At 40.8% G+C, this 16946-nt stretch overlaps 1 protein-coding gene across 2 annotated transcripts in view; it reads left to right on the top strand.

The window, feature by feature from the left end:
- fstl5 (follistatin-like 5) overlaps positions 1 to 16946 on the top strand; it is a 263518-nt gene that overhangs the window by 195774 nt on the left and 50798 nt on the right. For both annotated transcript variants that reach the window (XM_033633126.2, XM_078169520.1), the window contains 2 exons: positions 10112 to 10273; positions 12416 to 12550. In XM_033633126.2, coding sequence (XP_033489017.2) covers positions 10112 to 10273; positions 12416 to 12550 — 297 coding nt within the window. The remainder of the gene's footprint in view (positions 1 to 10111; positions 10274 to 12415; positions 12551 to 16946) is intronic.

Raw genomic sequence — 16946 nt, 5'->3', positions numbered from 1 at the left:
AAGTTGAATTTGATTGAAGAGCTGTAACAGGTCTGCCAGCCTCAGCTGGAAATCTCCCAGTAGTGTGATGGTGAAGTGGTCTCCTGCCATGGTGTATGTGTGTTCTTTGCTCTCATGTGTTATATGTGTGTGTGTGTTTGCACGCCTGCTCATCTTCTAGAGCGCCATGGCCAACGGGAGCCTTGCTGAGTGATTGACGACTGGCTGGGGAGCTTTATGATGGAGCTGTCAGCCCTGCTGTGTCGCATTCTCCTGGCAGTGGCTCTCCTGACACTCTCAGAAACACATCAGAATGCGACTTCTCTCACATCTTGTCTGAATCCAGTTTTGAGTGGAAAAATCCCACCGACCGGCTTGCTCCTTTTCATTTTCATGACTGTCCGAGCAAAGGAAACGCTGATTTGCACGCAGGAATTGAGTTTACACATTCACATTGGTGGAGTGTGTAAGTGAGGTATTTTTAAAAAGGCAGAGAAGACCCTTTTCCTGTTTAGAGGGGGGAGCAGAGTTTCATGGCTCTCTGTAGCTAATAAGGCTGTTAGAGACCTGGTGAAAGATGCAGATTTACTGTGGGAGATGGAAGAACGTTTATTGATGTCTTCAAGCAGAAAACTGGATGCCACCAGTGTTTTAAATTGCCTTCAATACATGAATCAATAATTCATGTTGTCCTTTAATTTCATTGAACATCAGTGTATAAGAGCGGAGTCACTTGAAGTCAGAGGCATATTTGTACTTCATACTTTTTAATGTAAAACCATCCGCAGCAGCAGGTAGAGGTGAAGAGCTAATGAACACCAGGTGTGTCAGCTCATTACCCGCTCGCTACCGCAGGTCTGAAGATGTCACAGGCATGAATTGTAAGACACAAAACCAATCAAAACCTAAAGGTCCCAATGTCATGTCAAGCACTTCAGCTTTTTTAAAGCTTTTGAACATTTTTAAAGGCACAGTGAGACATTTTGCAGAATGAATCCTGTTAAGATTTCTCTTGGCAAACATATATATATATAAAATCAAAAATAATTTGGGGCATCAAGCCAAGAGCTAACATATAAAGCTACACATCGGTTTGTTGGTTGTTGTAGCTAGCAGAGCAACATCATAGTAGAGAGAGGCTGTACTGGTGTCATTCATTTATTTTCCGTGACAGCTTATCCTGTTGGCGGTCATGGGGGTGCTGGAGCCTGTTCCAGCTGACATTGGCGAGAGGCGGGGTACACCCTGGACAGGTCGCCAGACTGTCATAAGGCTGACACATAGAGACAGACAACCATTCACACTCACATTCACACCTACGGGCAATTTAGAGTCACCAGTTAACCTGCATGTCTTTGGACTGTGGGAGGAAGCCGGAGTACCTGGAGGAAACCCACACTTGACACGGGGAGAACATGTAAATTCCACACAGGAGGGCTCCCCCACCCTGGGTTTGAACCAGCACCGTGTACTGGTTTCAGTCGGCAAAAACATTTCCAAGAGAACATGGTAGAGGTCTAACTTATTAATTTCTCCATCTTCCTCCTGATCTAACAACGTGGGTTAGGGAGGTGCCGGTGGAAGACAACTGTTTGATATGATTTGATTTATTTTTTTTGCACAATGAAACAAAGCAGCAGAAATCCAACAACAAAAGAAGAAGCGTGTTGTGCAGGTGAGATTTAATAAAACCCTAGAGGCTTATCGAAGGAATGTCACCTCAATAAGCATTTCAAGCAAATACAAAAGCCATGTAAACAAACAAGGAAACATAGAATCAAAAGCAAACATAAAATAAGGAAGGTATTTCGTCAAACCGTGCCACTTTTGATTCATCAGATCTGAAGGATTCTGCCTCACTACTGAAGATATACGCGCTCTGACTTCAGTTTCACTGTAACTTTATCTTCCTGTGTTATATTTCTTATTTAACTTTCATCCATAAATGTAGCTCACGTCCAAAAAATAAATAAATTTAAAAAACCTTGCTATGTAGTGAGTTAATTACCGTCAGTGGCAAACTGTGCTTAGCGTAAAACAACAATTATCCCAATTCCCAATTGTTTAGAATTTAATTACACACATTTAATATAACTTTCATACATTTTAATGCAACATTTTAATTTGCATCCAAAACCTTCTGAGTGTTCTCTTTTTTTCAAACAATCCTCTAATTAAATACTTCCTTACTCTTTGCTCACCATATTTTCATTCTTTCATTCTACCTTTGGGGGGAATTGAATAATTTACAACACTTTATTGACCTCTATCAGTGACCACTGAGCAGGATGTACTTTCTCCCCCACGCTCACAGTCACAGAGGGAATTCACTGACATGAGCTTTTTCTCAAATAATGGGCCTTTAACTAAGGAATGACCTTTATTGAGCTCTATGGGCCGCCGGTGGGAATTTTGCACATTGATAGAACTCGGCTCCTCCTACACAAGTTTCCTACTCAGGCCCCCGTCCCCCACCTCCATCCCCTGAGTAACAAACAGACAGCAGTCACATCTTTCCAGTAGAGATGGGTAAGCCAGATATTCAGAGTGGATACCTGACTGAAAAATCCATAAGAGCTAATACAATGCAAACGGTGGTGTCACAGCTTTTTCAAAATCTCTTCTCAGGCTTGAGATTGAAGTGAGAAGTGACGAGCTCCATTCTTAAACAGTAGTTATGAGAGGTAGAGATTCAGCACTCAGTGTGACCATAACATTTATTAAATTCACCAGAAAGAATAGTTTTAGTGTTCTTACACTGTTGAGACAGTGCAACACCTCACAGCACAATCTTTTCTTTATCAATTAAGCACCACACCATTTACAGGATACATCTACAACAACCACCACAAGGTCAAGACTGAACATACTGTACAACCAACCTGGATGAGAAGTCATTTAATGTTGGTCTGAAAACGGTCAGTTTCCACAATACCAAAAAATATGCTGATGTAGGAGTTGTCTTTGTAAGTCAACTCATAACAGCCTTTATAACTGTGTCAGTCTAATCCTCAGTGGTTAGCGGTCTGCCTGTGGTTTGTCAAGTGTTCTAACTTGGCACTGCAGACCAGTCTTGAACCTCTACATTCGTTTTCAGTTTCCAAAAGGAGTTATCAACGACTGTAGACCAAAATGCCCCCAGGCACAATTGTAATATCAGCCAGGGTGAAGACTGGTAGGTCTTAGGATTAGATACTGTAATAATTCTGCATTTCTTTGGCATGGATCTGAGTCACTTAGGCGTCTGTGGCTCCGGAGGTAGAGCAGGTCGTTCTTTAAGCCGAAGATTTGTGGTTTGATCACTCCACAACAGCCTGTCACCTATAAGAGGACAACCTGGCAGTGGTTGAAGTAGGGACAGCATGTCTTTGCATGTTGAAGTATGAACAACATACTGGGCAAGATACTGAACCCCAGATTACCTTGCCATTGGTGTGAGTGTGTTTGAATGTTTAAGCTGAGTAGCAGGTGGCACTTTGCATGGTAGCCTCGACCACCAGTGTGTGAATGCGTGTGGATGAATGTGATATGCATTGTAAAGCCCTTTGAGTGGTCAGAAGACTAGAGAGGCGCTATATAAGTGCAGGTCCATTTACCTTCAACCAGTGAGAGCAACAGAATGTGTGACATTGGGTCTGAGCGATGAACAAATGTAAATGGAATACAGCGTACAGAAATGAGCTGTGATGGTGTAGCATCAATACGGCTGGATGAATGTTAATGTTTTTTCCATCAGAGTTTGACAAAAGTACTTGAACAGAAATGTTGCAGCCATCTTATTGTTTTCAATAATGCCTCAATGGTGCTCCTCTTCACAAAGATAGGTTTATGCTCACCTTAGAGTCCCTTGCGTGAGCCAAAAATGACATCATCACATATTTTGCATTTAACGCTAAGACAAGTTGTCAGTCATGTTATTAAAAATCCCCCTTGTTAGATAAACTGTTGTGATTAGCCCGAAGTGGGCCTGGTCGGCTGGAAATCTGTTTGAACGGGTGGGGGATCAGACGCATCTGCCAGAGCAAATAAAACATGAGCTCACAGATTTGTCTGGTTCCCAGACAACAAGTGTTCCTGTAACCATAGGAAACAACCACTATTAGACACAGCGACTATTTGAATCGCTGCAACACTGTAAAAATGGTCTGGAACCAGGTTGACTACAACATACGTGTATCATTCTGTTTACACATCCAACATTAATGTATTCCATATTCTTATGACTTTTTTAATAACACAGAATTACCTTGATGTACCGAGTATGCTCAGGTTTTATAAATAATATTTAATAATATTTTTGCTTACCAACACAGTTGTGTGTGAGTAATTATGCCGTGCTGAACTCCGTAGAAACCTCATTTGGATGTTTGAGGAAACTAGGCTGGGTTATTGAAGTTTTGGCAGGCAGCGCGTCCCTCCCCGCGCAGATGTTTGGTTGAATTAGGTCCATGAAACCTACAGAGGACTGAACTCTGCCTCAGCCAACCTCCATACACCCATTCACAGCACTGATTACACCTGCACTTAGCTACTCCATAATTACACCTCTACACACACTGCACCTACTCTTTTACTGTAACCTGTCTGACTTCTGTAGTGGTGTTTTCAGCTATGATTGCGGATCTTCAGCACAAAGTACCAACCAGTTCCATCATCTCACATCTCACAAGCAATTTACCCAAAAAGGGTGTAGGAGATGAGATGTAAGCTTGATCCATTTTCTATCAATCTCTATAGCATCAGAAGTTATTTCTATACACTGTATTTGCCTGAACAAAAGACCATCACCATCACAGGATCACTCTCCTGTCTCCCCTTTCCTAAATCCTGTTCCCAGATAGATTTTAAAGGTGAAACAAAGATGAATGTTGGAAAGAGATACTATATTCGGCATCCTTTAAATCACACAGTATATAAATACAGAAATGAGCTATAATATTTTTAAATGGAGCTATTAAACATGACAAACTGTAGCCTAAAGGTATTTCTAATTCCATTTTATCATCTCAAAGCGAATGAGTATTAACTGGTGGATTAGTGTATCGGAACCCGCTGGGAAGCAGCTGGTTGAGTTACATCCAGATCATTTTAATGTTTTCCTTCACACTATTCATCCTCTTCTGCAGAGAAAAACTGTTGAATGAGTAATGACATTCACGTCTAGTCCTTGAATGGAAGATGAACCCACTTTCTTTTTTTTTTTTAAATGCAGTTTCCGGGGAAAACACTGTGTTAGAGACAGGTCAATAGAGCTTGTATCACCAAGCATACAGCAGAAAGAATGTATTTTAAATCTGTATTTCTTCTGTATCACTTTTACATACACTGTGCTGTGTGTGAGCTTTTGTTGGAGTGAAGTGTCTGTCGCTGAAAAACTTACCAATTACTGGCGGCTGTGGCAGTAATGCGTTTTTTTCATGAATCAAAAGTCTTGAGGATCTGTTTTATTTTTGTTTCAACACACTAATTAACGCAACTCTGTGAGGTTGCCTGAGAGGTTTTATTAATGACGTGCTCGGGGGAATCTGGTCGATCCAGGCTTGTGCTATACGGCTGTTGATTAATTGGTTGTTGTGGTTATGGGCCAGGAACATAGGTACATGCCATGTGTGCCATGACCCCAAAATCGACCCTCAACCACTGCCACACAAACAAACAAATGTAAACCCTTGCTCTCCTTGTACAGAAGGAAGTCTCATCTGATCATAAAACTTAAACTGAAATACCGCTCATGAATTGCAATAAATTTGCAATAGTGGGATTAAATAAGTTTATTCAGAGTGGAGCATATTTGCCTCACCTTGCCTTTATAATGAGTACATTTACATGCAGTCTAGAGACGGTATTGATGATTGGGTATTATGTGTAGCACAGAGGAATCTGGTTATTTGTCTCTCTTTATACGTGAGTCTAAGAATCCAGATTTCTGATAGTCTGTGTTAGTTAAGGTTCAGTCAGGTTCAGACTACAAAAATTTTGGGCTGATTTATTCCTGATTCATCCTTCTTAACAGTCGGAAGAGAAATCCGGTCTGGGACCTTGATCGGTAACAGGGTTCAGCCCAGATTGTCTGTTAGGGTGTTTTCACACTTGGTCCTTTTCAGCCCTCTAAACGGACTCAGAGCAGTGACTTGGCATTTTTTGTGCGTGTGTGAACACTCCAAGAGAACTCAGACCACCTCGGGAGATGGTCTGAGTTCGGTTCACATAAAGTCCACTGTGCGGTTCACCTAAGCTGTGCCTTGTGAACACTAAGCACTCCAGGTTTGCTTTGCTCTTTGCCATTGTACTTAGCCCTCTAGATTACATGCTGTTGCACTGGGACACTTGAAAAAAACAGACGAAACCACGTTGGCCTGTAGTGCTTGCAAGGACGCAGGGCGAGGAGTAGTTTGGTCCTATAGCACGCAGAAAGGCTGAGATTTTCCTCCAATTTTAAGTTAATCTGAAAGCGAGGGGCTTCATAACTGCACTGCAGTGCCACGTCAAAGTAAAGACAAAGCTATGTCAGTATATATTATATATAGGCTATAGTGTGAACAAAAAGAGGACTCAGGCTCCATCAGAGCTGAAGTTGACCAGAAAGAGAACTGAGTCCTCTTTCAGATTAACTGAGTATGTGAACACAAAAAGAACTGAGTGTCTTTTCTGTTGGTCCACTTTTTGGTCCACTTCAAGAGAACTGAGCTTGGCTTGTTTAAAAAGGACTAAATGTAAAAAAGCCCTTCATGTGAGGGGTTTGCAGATCAGGTTTTAAACCTCCCAAACTCCTCACAGGCTCATTGGGTCGCCTTAATAATTCCAAACATAGCAGGTACTAAAAAAATCTGAATAGTTACAGTCAGTATGAACCAGCTGCCAGTGTTGGTAAACTTTTCTAGCCCTTGAGGCTAACTTAAGCTAGCATACTACTGTTGACAGATACGAAAACTGACAGTTAAAATCTCACTTCCAGCTCTCACAGAAGAATCGAGAACCCGTTCCAAACATTTTCTCATCCAGACTCATTTTGGCTTCTGCTTTTGTTTCTTATTACAACACAACATTGTTAACATTACAGCAAGTTGTCTCACGTGAGGTGGTGCATTCATGCTGCCTTTGACACAGTAATATTAATAATGTTCTGTAGTGTGTGATGCTCCTTTGTGTTCAAGGCTCGTAGTGTGTGCATGTTTGAGATTAGAGGGATGAACATCATGTCCTCATGTGCCTGATGCAATCCGATTTCAAAATCAGTTAGGATTTCAAAACTCCTGTTGTCTGAACCCAGCTTTAGTCTTTAACTCCTCCACATCCAGCAAATCTGTCATTTTTCAGTTTCCTTAGCAGTCAAGGACAAACTCAGTTTTGGTTCTGGCTGCATGGACTCAGCTGGATTTATCCCCCATCATCAGTACTGGATGAAAAGAGGGTCAATTAAAGTTCTCTTCTGTAAGGCATAAACTAATGATTATTTTCATTATCTATTAATATGCAGATTGTTTTTTTGGGATTCATTTTTTGCCTGTAAATTGTCAGAAAATTCATTTTTTGCCTGTAAATTGTCAGAAAATCATGAAAATGTCACAGTTCCCCAGAGTCCTCATCTCACCAACAGTCCAAAACCCAAAGGTATAAACTCAACTGTCATTTAAGACAGAGGAGATCAGCCAATTCAAATGTTTAAGAAGCTTGAACCATCAAATGTTTTGCATTTTTACTTGAAAAGTCACTCAAGTGATTAATCAATTATTAAAACAGTTGCCAGTTAATTTCCTAGGGGCCAACTAATCAACACAGCTATTTATTAATGCGTGCACTTATTTGATATCCTTTCATTCTCATCAGTTATAGTTATTATTAAAATATTTGACTATAATAATTGAGTGTTTCAGTCCTAGCTGACAGTAGAGTTTGTGTATCTATACTATAACAGTTTTAGTTTTCATTGTTTTTTTTTAATCTTCCTGTAATGATCAGTTATTTCCAGCATTTTTTAGTGCCTTGAAATTATTATTATTGTCATTAACAGACACTCAAGATTCTGATTTACCTTGAGGCAAGTGTTAAGATGGCATATCTAACATGGCTGGAAGATATTGCAGCCCATGCCTGTAGGGGATCATCTTCAGAGACCAACATAACATCTTTGAAGAGAGGGAAGAATACTTATCAGCTTTTTCTGACTGCTGAGACATTCACAGACGCTCATTGACGGTCAACAGTGGTGTGTCAGGACCTTAATCTGTGCATAGGAACAACTTCACCACTTTTTCCATGACACACCTCTGGGCAAACGTATTTTCTGTTTATAGAGAAATGGGGGCGTGGCAGTGTGCTGATTGCAAATAGTAGGCACGCGTCTGTCAGTTTAGAATGACTCTGATTCACTAACATATGCACGGTGGTAAGAGCAAAATTGTCTTGTGTGCACGTGTCATGAATCTGAGAGTAATTTTGTGTGTGCACTTGTTTTATGCGCAGAGTAAGAACATTTCCACAGACGTATTAGTGAATGAGGCGTGTGTGCATTCAGGGAGACTAATGCACAGATGCAGCTATAGATTCAAACAACCTTAATTCACAGAGCAATTTCAACTAACAGGCCTGTCACAAAGTGATTTACAGTCAGCACACACAGACTGATTAAAAGAGGGATAATAAAACCAGAGAAAGAACATGAGCTGTACACACACTAAGAAAGCCTTTGTGTGCTTGTATTGGCGTGTTAGGATATTAAGTGTGAGTAATAATCGTCACTCAAAAGATTGTACAAAATAATTGTCTCCGTGGGCATTACTCAGTCAACCTTGTTACTGTTGAGGGCCATCGGTGTAAAAGTAGCTCTGTGACTGTGATTGGTAAAGTAACCTGGGTGTCACAGGAGCTCTCGGTGGCCCACTCTGGCTGGCATGTTGGCAGTCAGGTTGAGCTCCAGAGCCCGGAGTGCCGTGGTTACCAGATGGCCGTGGCAACAATCTTCAGTCATTTCACTCACCTGGCTGAGTAAAGACTTCCTCTAACCCAGTGCCCACAGGAAATGGTCTCTACAGCACGTCTGCCTTCTCTGCTTCTGCCAAGACTCTCGCTCCCATCCTCCGCTCATGTCTCTGAAGTCTGTTTCAGAAAGGAGAGAAAAAAAAAAAAAAGAGGACACTGATTTGGGCCACAGAGGCTGTGAGGGATTGCTCAAAACAAGATGGCAAGATAGAAAAAAATTTGATGTCCCTACTTAAACCACTGCCAGGTTGTCGTCTTATATGTGACAGGCTGTTGTGGAATGACTCATGCTGCTTTTTTATGGTCGCTCTGTAAACAGTTCATTGTCACTGTCCAAGTTTCAGTCACCATTTCTGTGGGAGAGTCTCCTCCAGAGATACTACTATCCTTTTTGAAAGGCGTTATCATTGTTATGCTACTCAGAGGAGGCTTCTTCCTTTAAAGGATTATTCAAATTCATTCTTTTGATATTTTCCATGTTTTCTGGAGCAAGACTCGAACAATTTAGCCACAGGGAGTAGAGCAAAACTTGTGGCCCATTCTCAGCCACTGCATAAATGCATATTATTAATGTATTTGTGTGTTTTATTGATTTATGTTGATGTATGGTTCTTGGAAGTACAGTAGGGGAGTTTTTTTGTTTGTTTTCGCTCCAGGGTAGGGTAAAAAAGTGAAACTCCAGCGTGACAGTGGCACAATGTGCAGAAATGTGTGAAGTCAGCTCTTGGAACAGTTTGCAGAAGAGAGGGACGTTTAGTGTGTGCCTTTTCTTTCTTCACACATTTTGTTTTCTTCGCATCTATCCCCCCATTCCCTTCCCTGACAAAAGGTTACATAAAATCAATTGCTACCAAGCAAAATCAATAACGTCCGAACAGAGGTTCTCTCCCTTATTTATCTATCTTATTTGTTTGGCTTCACAGAGCACGTTAACCTTATCTAAAGGCATCCAGCAATGCTGAAAATACACTCAATCCTATTGATAGTGTATGCTAATGCCAAACCATAAGTTCAGCACTTGGCATCTTCTCTAAAACTTATCGTTCAATAAGGCTGCCTCACTCCTCAAGTGGTACCGATGTAAACGACGTTGTGGGATGCATTGCATTTATTCATCTTGTGTCTCTCTCTCCTCTTGTTCACCATATTCCAGTTCCTCCCGTCATTCGAGTGTACCCAGAGAGCCAAGCCAGGGAGCCGGGCGTCACTGCCAGCCTGCGCTGCCACGCCGAGGGCATCCCCAGCCCCCAGCTGGCCTGGCTGAAGAACGGCATGGACATCACAACCAAGCTGTCCAAACAACTCACCCTGCAAGGTACACAGAAGTCAAGAGTTTACTGCTCTCTGCCTTTACACTTATATATTTTTATTCCCACTTCGGTTACAGCCATTATTATTTTACTACTGCTGTTACCAACACTTTTACTGCTACAGTTGCTCTGACAATTGATGCTCCTGCCACTAAAATAAATGTCACTATTATAGACATTTTATGACCCTGACTATCCCATAGTGTGATAGTAGTGATAGTAGTAGTGTAGATAGTGGGGCTGCTCGATTATGGCAGAAATCACATTCACAATTATTCTGGTCAACAGGATTATATAACATGGTTACTTATTGACTTTGGAAAGATATGCTTTTATTGAACTTTGTGTGTTATTAACTGTGAGGGTTTTTTTTTACTTTAAATATAACTACACTGTAGGTGGCTCATTGGCCAAAAGTCTTAATGTAGCAGTTGAGCCACTCAAATACTGGCATATTGTCATTAACTGAAAATAGATAACACAGATGTCAGTATTGTAATGTAATGCTTCATCATAAGACCGAGCTGTTGATAATTTCTGAACTGCAGCTTGCGCTCCTTTTTACAGGGCAGCCATAACAGACTGATAAGACACATGAATGCACACTGTAGCTGGGCTGAAGCACTCGGACTGTACGCTTTAATTTGTTATTCTCTACAACGTGCAATATATATATGCATATATATAATTAATACTCTGTAAGCATTAGTTATTATTAAGCACAGTCTGAATCTGCACTGTGAGGCTGCCTGAACGCTGTGGGGAGAGATGACTCACCTTTCAGTCTTTTTTGGTCTCCTCCTGCTAATTGACACATTTTGATGAAGCTGACGTAAAAGGATTGTTAGCAGCCATCCTGAGAGCTCCGCCTTGTAACACAATGAGAGCACAATAGGCTGCACCTGCAGTGGTCTTGATGGCAGCGGGTTACTTTTTGAAATAGTCACAAAGAAGTTATCAAGTTGGCATCACTAAGCGCACCACTGTAAAGGAAAGAGGTGCGCTGGATTTAGAAAAGAACAGAATAGAAAGAACGTTATTCAACCCTGAAGGAAAATTCAACTGTCCAGCAGCTCATAAAAAACAAAAACAACATCCACACTTCCCATCATCAACAACAATACAGTGGTATTAGAATAGACATGAAATAAACTAAGTTAAAATAAGTGCATAGATAGAAATTAAATTAAAATAAAATTGCCCAGTCCATAGTCAAGTCCACTTGTGGCTAATGCGATGTGTGTGACTGGATTCAGGAGGTGCAGCTGCTCCTCTGTTGCTCCAGGAGGCTGTGGAGAGGGTGTCTGCTATTGTCCATTATAGCTTTCAGTTTGTTCAATGTGCCTCTCTCCACCACAGCTCTTAGTGGGTCCAGTCTCCTGCTGAGCACTGAGCCAGCTTTTTTAACCAGCTTGTTCAAACGCTTGGTGTTTTTGTCCATCAAGGTTCCTCCCCAACACACTTTACACCAACACACTTTCTTGTCTTCATAACACAAGACAAAACCAGAGCATTATTGGGAAACAGAATGCGGCTCAGTAATCGTTTTATCTCGATTATCTTGTTTCCATAATTGTTTGATCACATATATTTCAGTAACAATAAAAGTATTTATGATACATTTGTCCTGCTGAGTTAACGTCTTCAGCAGTGAAAGATGCTGGCCTGTCAGCTGATTGGTCGGTTGAACTTGTGGTTAGATGCCATTGGATAATTTAGTTTAAAAATGTTGGCTTGAAACTGCAAAATAATTCAACTTCGGTCATTAAGAGATTCATAATATTGGTATCTTGATAAATTGGTGAAAGTATGAAATAATCTGAGGCAAAGTTTCTTGTAATTCTGTCAATTACCAGCAAAGCCAGATGCTTTTCCTTTGAGCTTGTACACAGAAACATTAAACCAGAAACCTTTCCCAGTGCTCACAGAAACACAGCATGTGCGCCACATTTTTACTTTGAACTCCCACCTTATTGAATTCTCCCTGAAACAAACCTCTCACCTTCCTTCCCAACATATTAGAGAACGGTTATGTAACAGGGTAATGGTAGCAGAGGATGGTAACATGGAAGTCTCCTTTTATCTCTTTCTGGAAGGCAAACTGTCTTTTTTTTTTTTGTCTGTTCTCTCTGTGTTGTTCCTCAAAGCTAATGGGAGCGAGGTGCACATCAGCAACGTGCACTTTGAGGACACCGGCGCCTATACCTGCATTGCCAAAAATGATGCTGGCGTAGACGAGGACATCTCTTCGCTATTTGTGGAGGACTCAGCGCGCAAAACTTGTATGTATAAGTCATGATGTTCGTCTGTTTTTATCCAGGGGATAATGGAGTCATGCAAATGGAGCTCTTAATAATTTATCCTGTCAGTTCTTAATAGTTTATATCCTGTGATGCAACGATAGAGCCTCCGCAAGGGAAGTAATGGTGATACTATCTATACTCTCTTCATCTCCTGGTTCGGAGGCAGGAACAATTGTTCATGCACCCCCTACATCCACTCAGGAAGACATTTTTGTCTCTCATATTTTATCTCCTCCATGCTGGGATTTTTATTAGTGCTGAAGTGATGAAACGTCGGTCAACAGAAAATAAATTGAATCTCAAAAATGCGAAACAATCACTGTCTCTGGCCTCGCAAATATGAAGACTTCCTGCCCCTCTCTGGTTTATGTTCTTGTAAAGGGGATGCTATTTTTGTTTTTGGCTTTGTTTGTCGGACATGTGAAGACGTCACTTTGAGCTTTGAAATATTATGATGGACATTTTCCACAACTTATTCCATAAACAATTAATAGCTCATTGTGGCGTATTAATCATGAACACAGTCCATCTGATGTTCATTTTGTTTCTGTTTTTTGCTGTTTCATCACCACAAATGCAACCGTAGCCAGTATCTCACTATCACTATCCTCATTCATATTTTAAGAAGCTACAAAATATATTCAGCCACAAAATAAGCCTGAAAAGCTGCCAGTCAGAACAGAAGTACAGAGAGTTGTTGCATACAGATGATACACAGTCTCATCTAGTTGCATTGGTGTGAACCAGCAGGTTTTTAGAACGGTGCATTGAAAGTAGTTGAATGTTTCAGTTCATCTCTTCGTGAATCTTTGGTCTGAACTCAGCTGAAAACCCAAAGGTAGTCAGGGTTCCCACGGCTCTGAAGGTCCTGGAAATGTAGACATTGTTTTGGCTATTGTTTAAAATATATTCAAGAAATACCTAAAACATATCTAGCATTTCACAAAATATGTTCCTAGTATTACTAATTTCAAATCTAGCACTGCACTGCACGTCGGCTGAAATGTCACTAGTATCATATAATACACCAACACCAGACCGGCAACGTGTCATCACCAAAGTCACGCCAACACGCTGTCACATCAGAGGAGAAACAAGTAAATGCAGATAACTGTTGCATAGTGGATAAACAGAGGCTTTCACACTGAGATTTGAAGCACATCAGATGCATGAATATTTACTGTCAGTGTGATGAATGGCTAAAAGATTCTAGTGATAGTCAAGCTGTTAGCTTGAGTGGTAGGTGCTGTAATGTAGTCATACAGTACAGCAGCATCAGACTGTCACCTCCAACTAAATCACAGCCTGAATCAAACAGTTGGTGATTAAACAGGTTGGTCATTTACAGACATTACTTAGACCAGCGATACACTATTGTGATCCAGAGAGGTATAGATGTCAGAATACATAATATCTGGCCACTGTGTTGGGTCATTGATCCACTTTGGCAGGGAAGACTAAAGGGACATGATGGCAATTAACCTTGATTTATTAGGGTATTACGCATGCTCAAGTTTGGGCAAGCTCACTGTGCAATTATTAGACATGTCTTTAAAAACAAGTCTGTGTTTACAAGAATTACATGCACACAGATGTGTCAAAATTAGAATTCAAAAACACGTCAAACTGCATCTATCTATAAGATCCACAGTTTTCTATCCCCAAAAAGGGGCGTGGCCTTGATGTTTTCTGAAGTACCTGTATTTCCCGATCTCATCTATCGGCAAATGCAGCTTGTTGACAGTGAAAACATCTAACGAGTGAGTAAAGTTTGCGTGCTAGCAGTTTGCGTCTCTGCGTGGGAAGTTTCATAATAAGTGGCTGTACTGCTATATAGGCCTACCTTTTTTAAACTACTGAAATTAAGTCATGGAAATGAAGTGAAAAGTTATGGAAAGGTTTTGAAAATGAATCGGTAAAAATGTGTGGGAACCCTGGATTCAAAATTACATAAATCAGAGAAAACGAGCATATCCTCCTCATCTGTGATCAGGTGAAACCAGTAAATGTTTGGCATTTTGGCTTAATAAGTTACAAACGTTCATTCATTATCAAAATTGTACCCATTTATTCTTCAGTCAGTTGATTAATCAGCTAATTGTTTAACACCTCCTCCACAGTTTCCTCTCTGTCATCCTCCACATCAGTGATGTTTGGCACGCATATCAATTGATTAAGGTGGTATTTGGCACTGTCAATATGAAACTGTGTAACAGTAGGGTTGTGACACAAGTAACCTTCTTATTTAAATTTGGAAGCATTTTCCGACACAAACAATCTCCTCTTGTACCCTCCACATGAATACGGTGTCACACGGTAATTAACTTTGACCTTCTCTGAAATGTCAGAATCTGTCTTTGGGGTTCATGACCAGTTGTTAGTGTGTTGTTTTTCCTGTGGGTAATTAGGGTTCGAGAACAGCACGCTTAGCGGCTTTGCAGTCGAGTCACACACATCACGCGCACACTGTCCCACACCTCTACAACACCCAACGCGCTCAGATGTCGTCCCCACGGTACAACACTTCCTCCACCCAGTCTGTCACGCATCAGAGGATCATGCTTGGTGAGGTCGGAAGTCACTCGTGTGCTTTGAAGCTTTTGAAGCTCTACCGCAGGCCAAAATGGTGCTGGGAGATGGATATTGCAGACCCTTTTGGTGTGAGCAACCCCACAGGACAGGAGTTCAAAGGGATGTCAGCAGACAGACAGACGTGTCTGCACTACATTACTAAAGGTAGAGAGAAAAACACCGATATTACTACAGTGACGTAGTCAGGCATGAATATCTGACTGGCTGCATACTTGACCCACTGCAGCTTCCCTGTGAGAATGCCACCTTTATTCAGATAGTAGTTAAGTGAGCAAATGGAAGCTGACTATCTGTGTTCCCTGCGCTGGCTGTCTGTGGGAGCCGGAGGCTAATGTGAGGTGTCAGCTCATAACGCCTACAGCCTTCAACCTCTGAAACCTCAGAAACTTTCACCTCTGCTCTCAGGTATACATCTGACAGGTCATCTAGCACAGAAGGGAGTCTGGAAATTTCCTTTTTGTAGTGTTCAAATTTGTTTTGCTTGTTTTCAATGACAGTGCAGAAATTGTTAATCATCTTCTATCATCATGATAATACATTTAACTTGTTATTTCAAAATATTGTCACTGTGTCCTAAAAATCTCTCTTAGGATAGGCTGGTGTTATTCTCTTGGTGACAAAACAGGTCTGGGGAGCTCCCCTGAGAATTACAGACCTTCAGGAGATGTTTTTCTCTTTGCATTCGCCAAAGAACGCCGAAGTGACGTAAACTGGTTTATGTCTAGTTTGGTTCGCTTAGTCAAAATCCTGTTGTATTTCCTCTGACACGTATATGCTCAGTAAAGCCTGGACTTCGCAGTCGGTCCATTCGTTCGTGTCTTCTTCCCATTTACATTACAAGCTGTTGTTTGAGTTTTGTGTAGTCTGTTGTTTACGCGGCTAACGGGTTTTTAAAAATGGTGGTTTTTGGTGCTGCATTGGCTCTTATGTTCAGCCAATCAATATACTCTTACGCCACTTAGGGCTCCTCTTATGCTAGGAGAATATGTTTTCTTGATATGGAGCTTAAAAAGTCACTCAACACAGCGTTCTGAGAACTATGATCATTCCAAGTTCTTACGGTTCAGACACAATAAAATGGGGCTTTCTCAGAACTATTAAAAAGTGAATCTGGTCCAAAAACACCAAATTAAAAACAAACAAAAAAAAAAACATAAAAAGAATAAAACCAACTTGGGCAGCAATTAAGGTTTTTTTTTTTTTTTTTTTTTGTTTGTTTTTGCTTTATCAAATTAGCGATTATTCCACTGATTACTTTCTTGATAAATCGATTGTTTTTGCAATGGGCTTATCCGTCTCAAAGTGCTTTCACACCTAAATATGGTTCTTATTTGTTGTGGATTATTTTCAGCTGCAGATTTTCTGCATAGAGCATTGACTCAAAATAACTGGTTGTCAGAATTTGAATGTTTCTTGATCTCCGATCTTTCTTGAAAAAGAGATCTCAGCCGGACCACCTGTTCAAATAAAGTTTATACATAACTAGACTACATCAGGCTGTAGATACACTGACAGCACTTGGTAGTCAGATCAGTTCAGCGTTGCTTTATGCATTTTAATGGGATTTGTTGGCAGTGAGAAGGGTATAACATACTCTGTGCACATTTCTTTGAAGGGAAACTTTTGTATTTTTCAACTTGGACCCTATTTTCCCATGACCTTGTGTCTTTCTTTACCTTTTGCTTGAGCTGGTCTGTTTGTTATTGTGTCTAACCAAGTCTCACTTAAGGAGAAGTCTCGTAGTTTCGCAAGAGTTGAGTTGTTGCAGGAATACAACAAACAG

This window comes from Epinephelus lanceolatus, chromosome 7 (assembly GCF_041903045.1).
Source record: "Epinephelus lanceolatus isolate andai-2023 chromosome 7, ASM4190304v1, whole genome shotgun sequence".
Taxonomy (NCBI): Eukaryota; Metazoa; Chordata; class Actinopteri; order Perciformes; family Serranidae; genus Epinephelus; species Epinephelus lanceolatus.
This window is presented reverse-complemented; position numbering and strand designations above follow the sequence as displayed.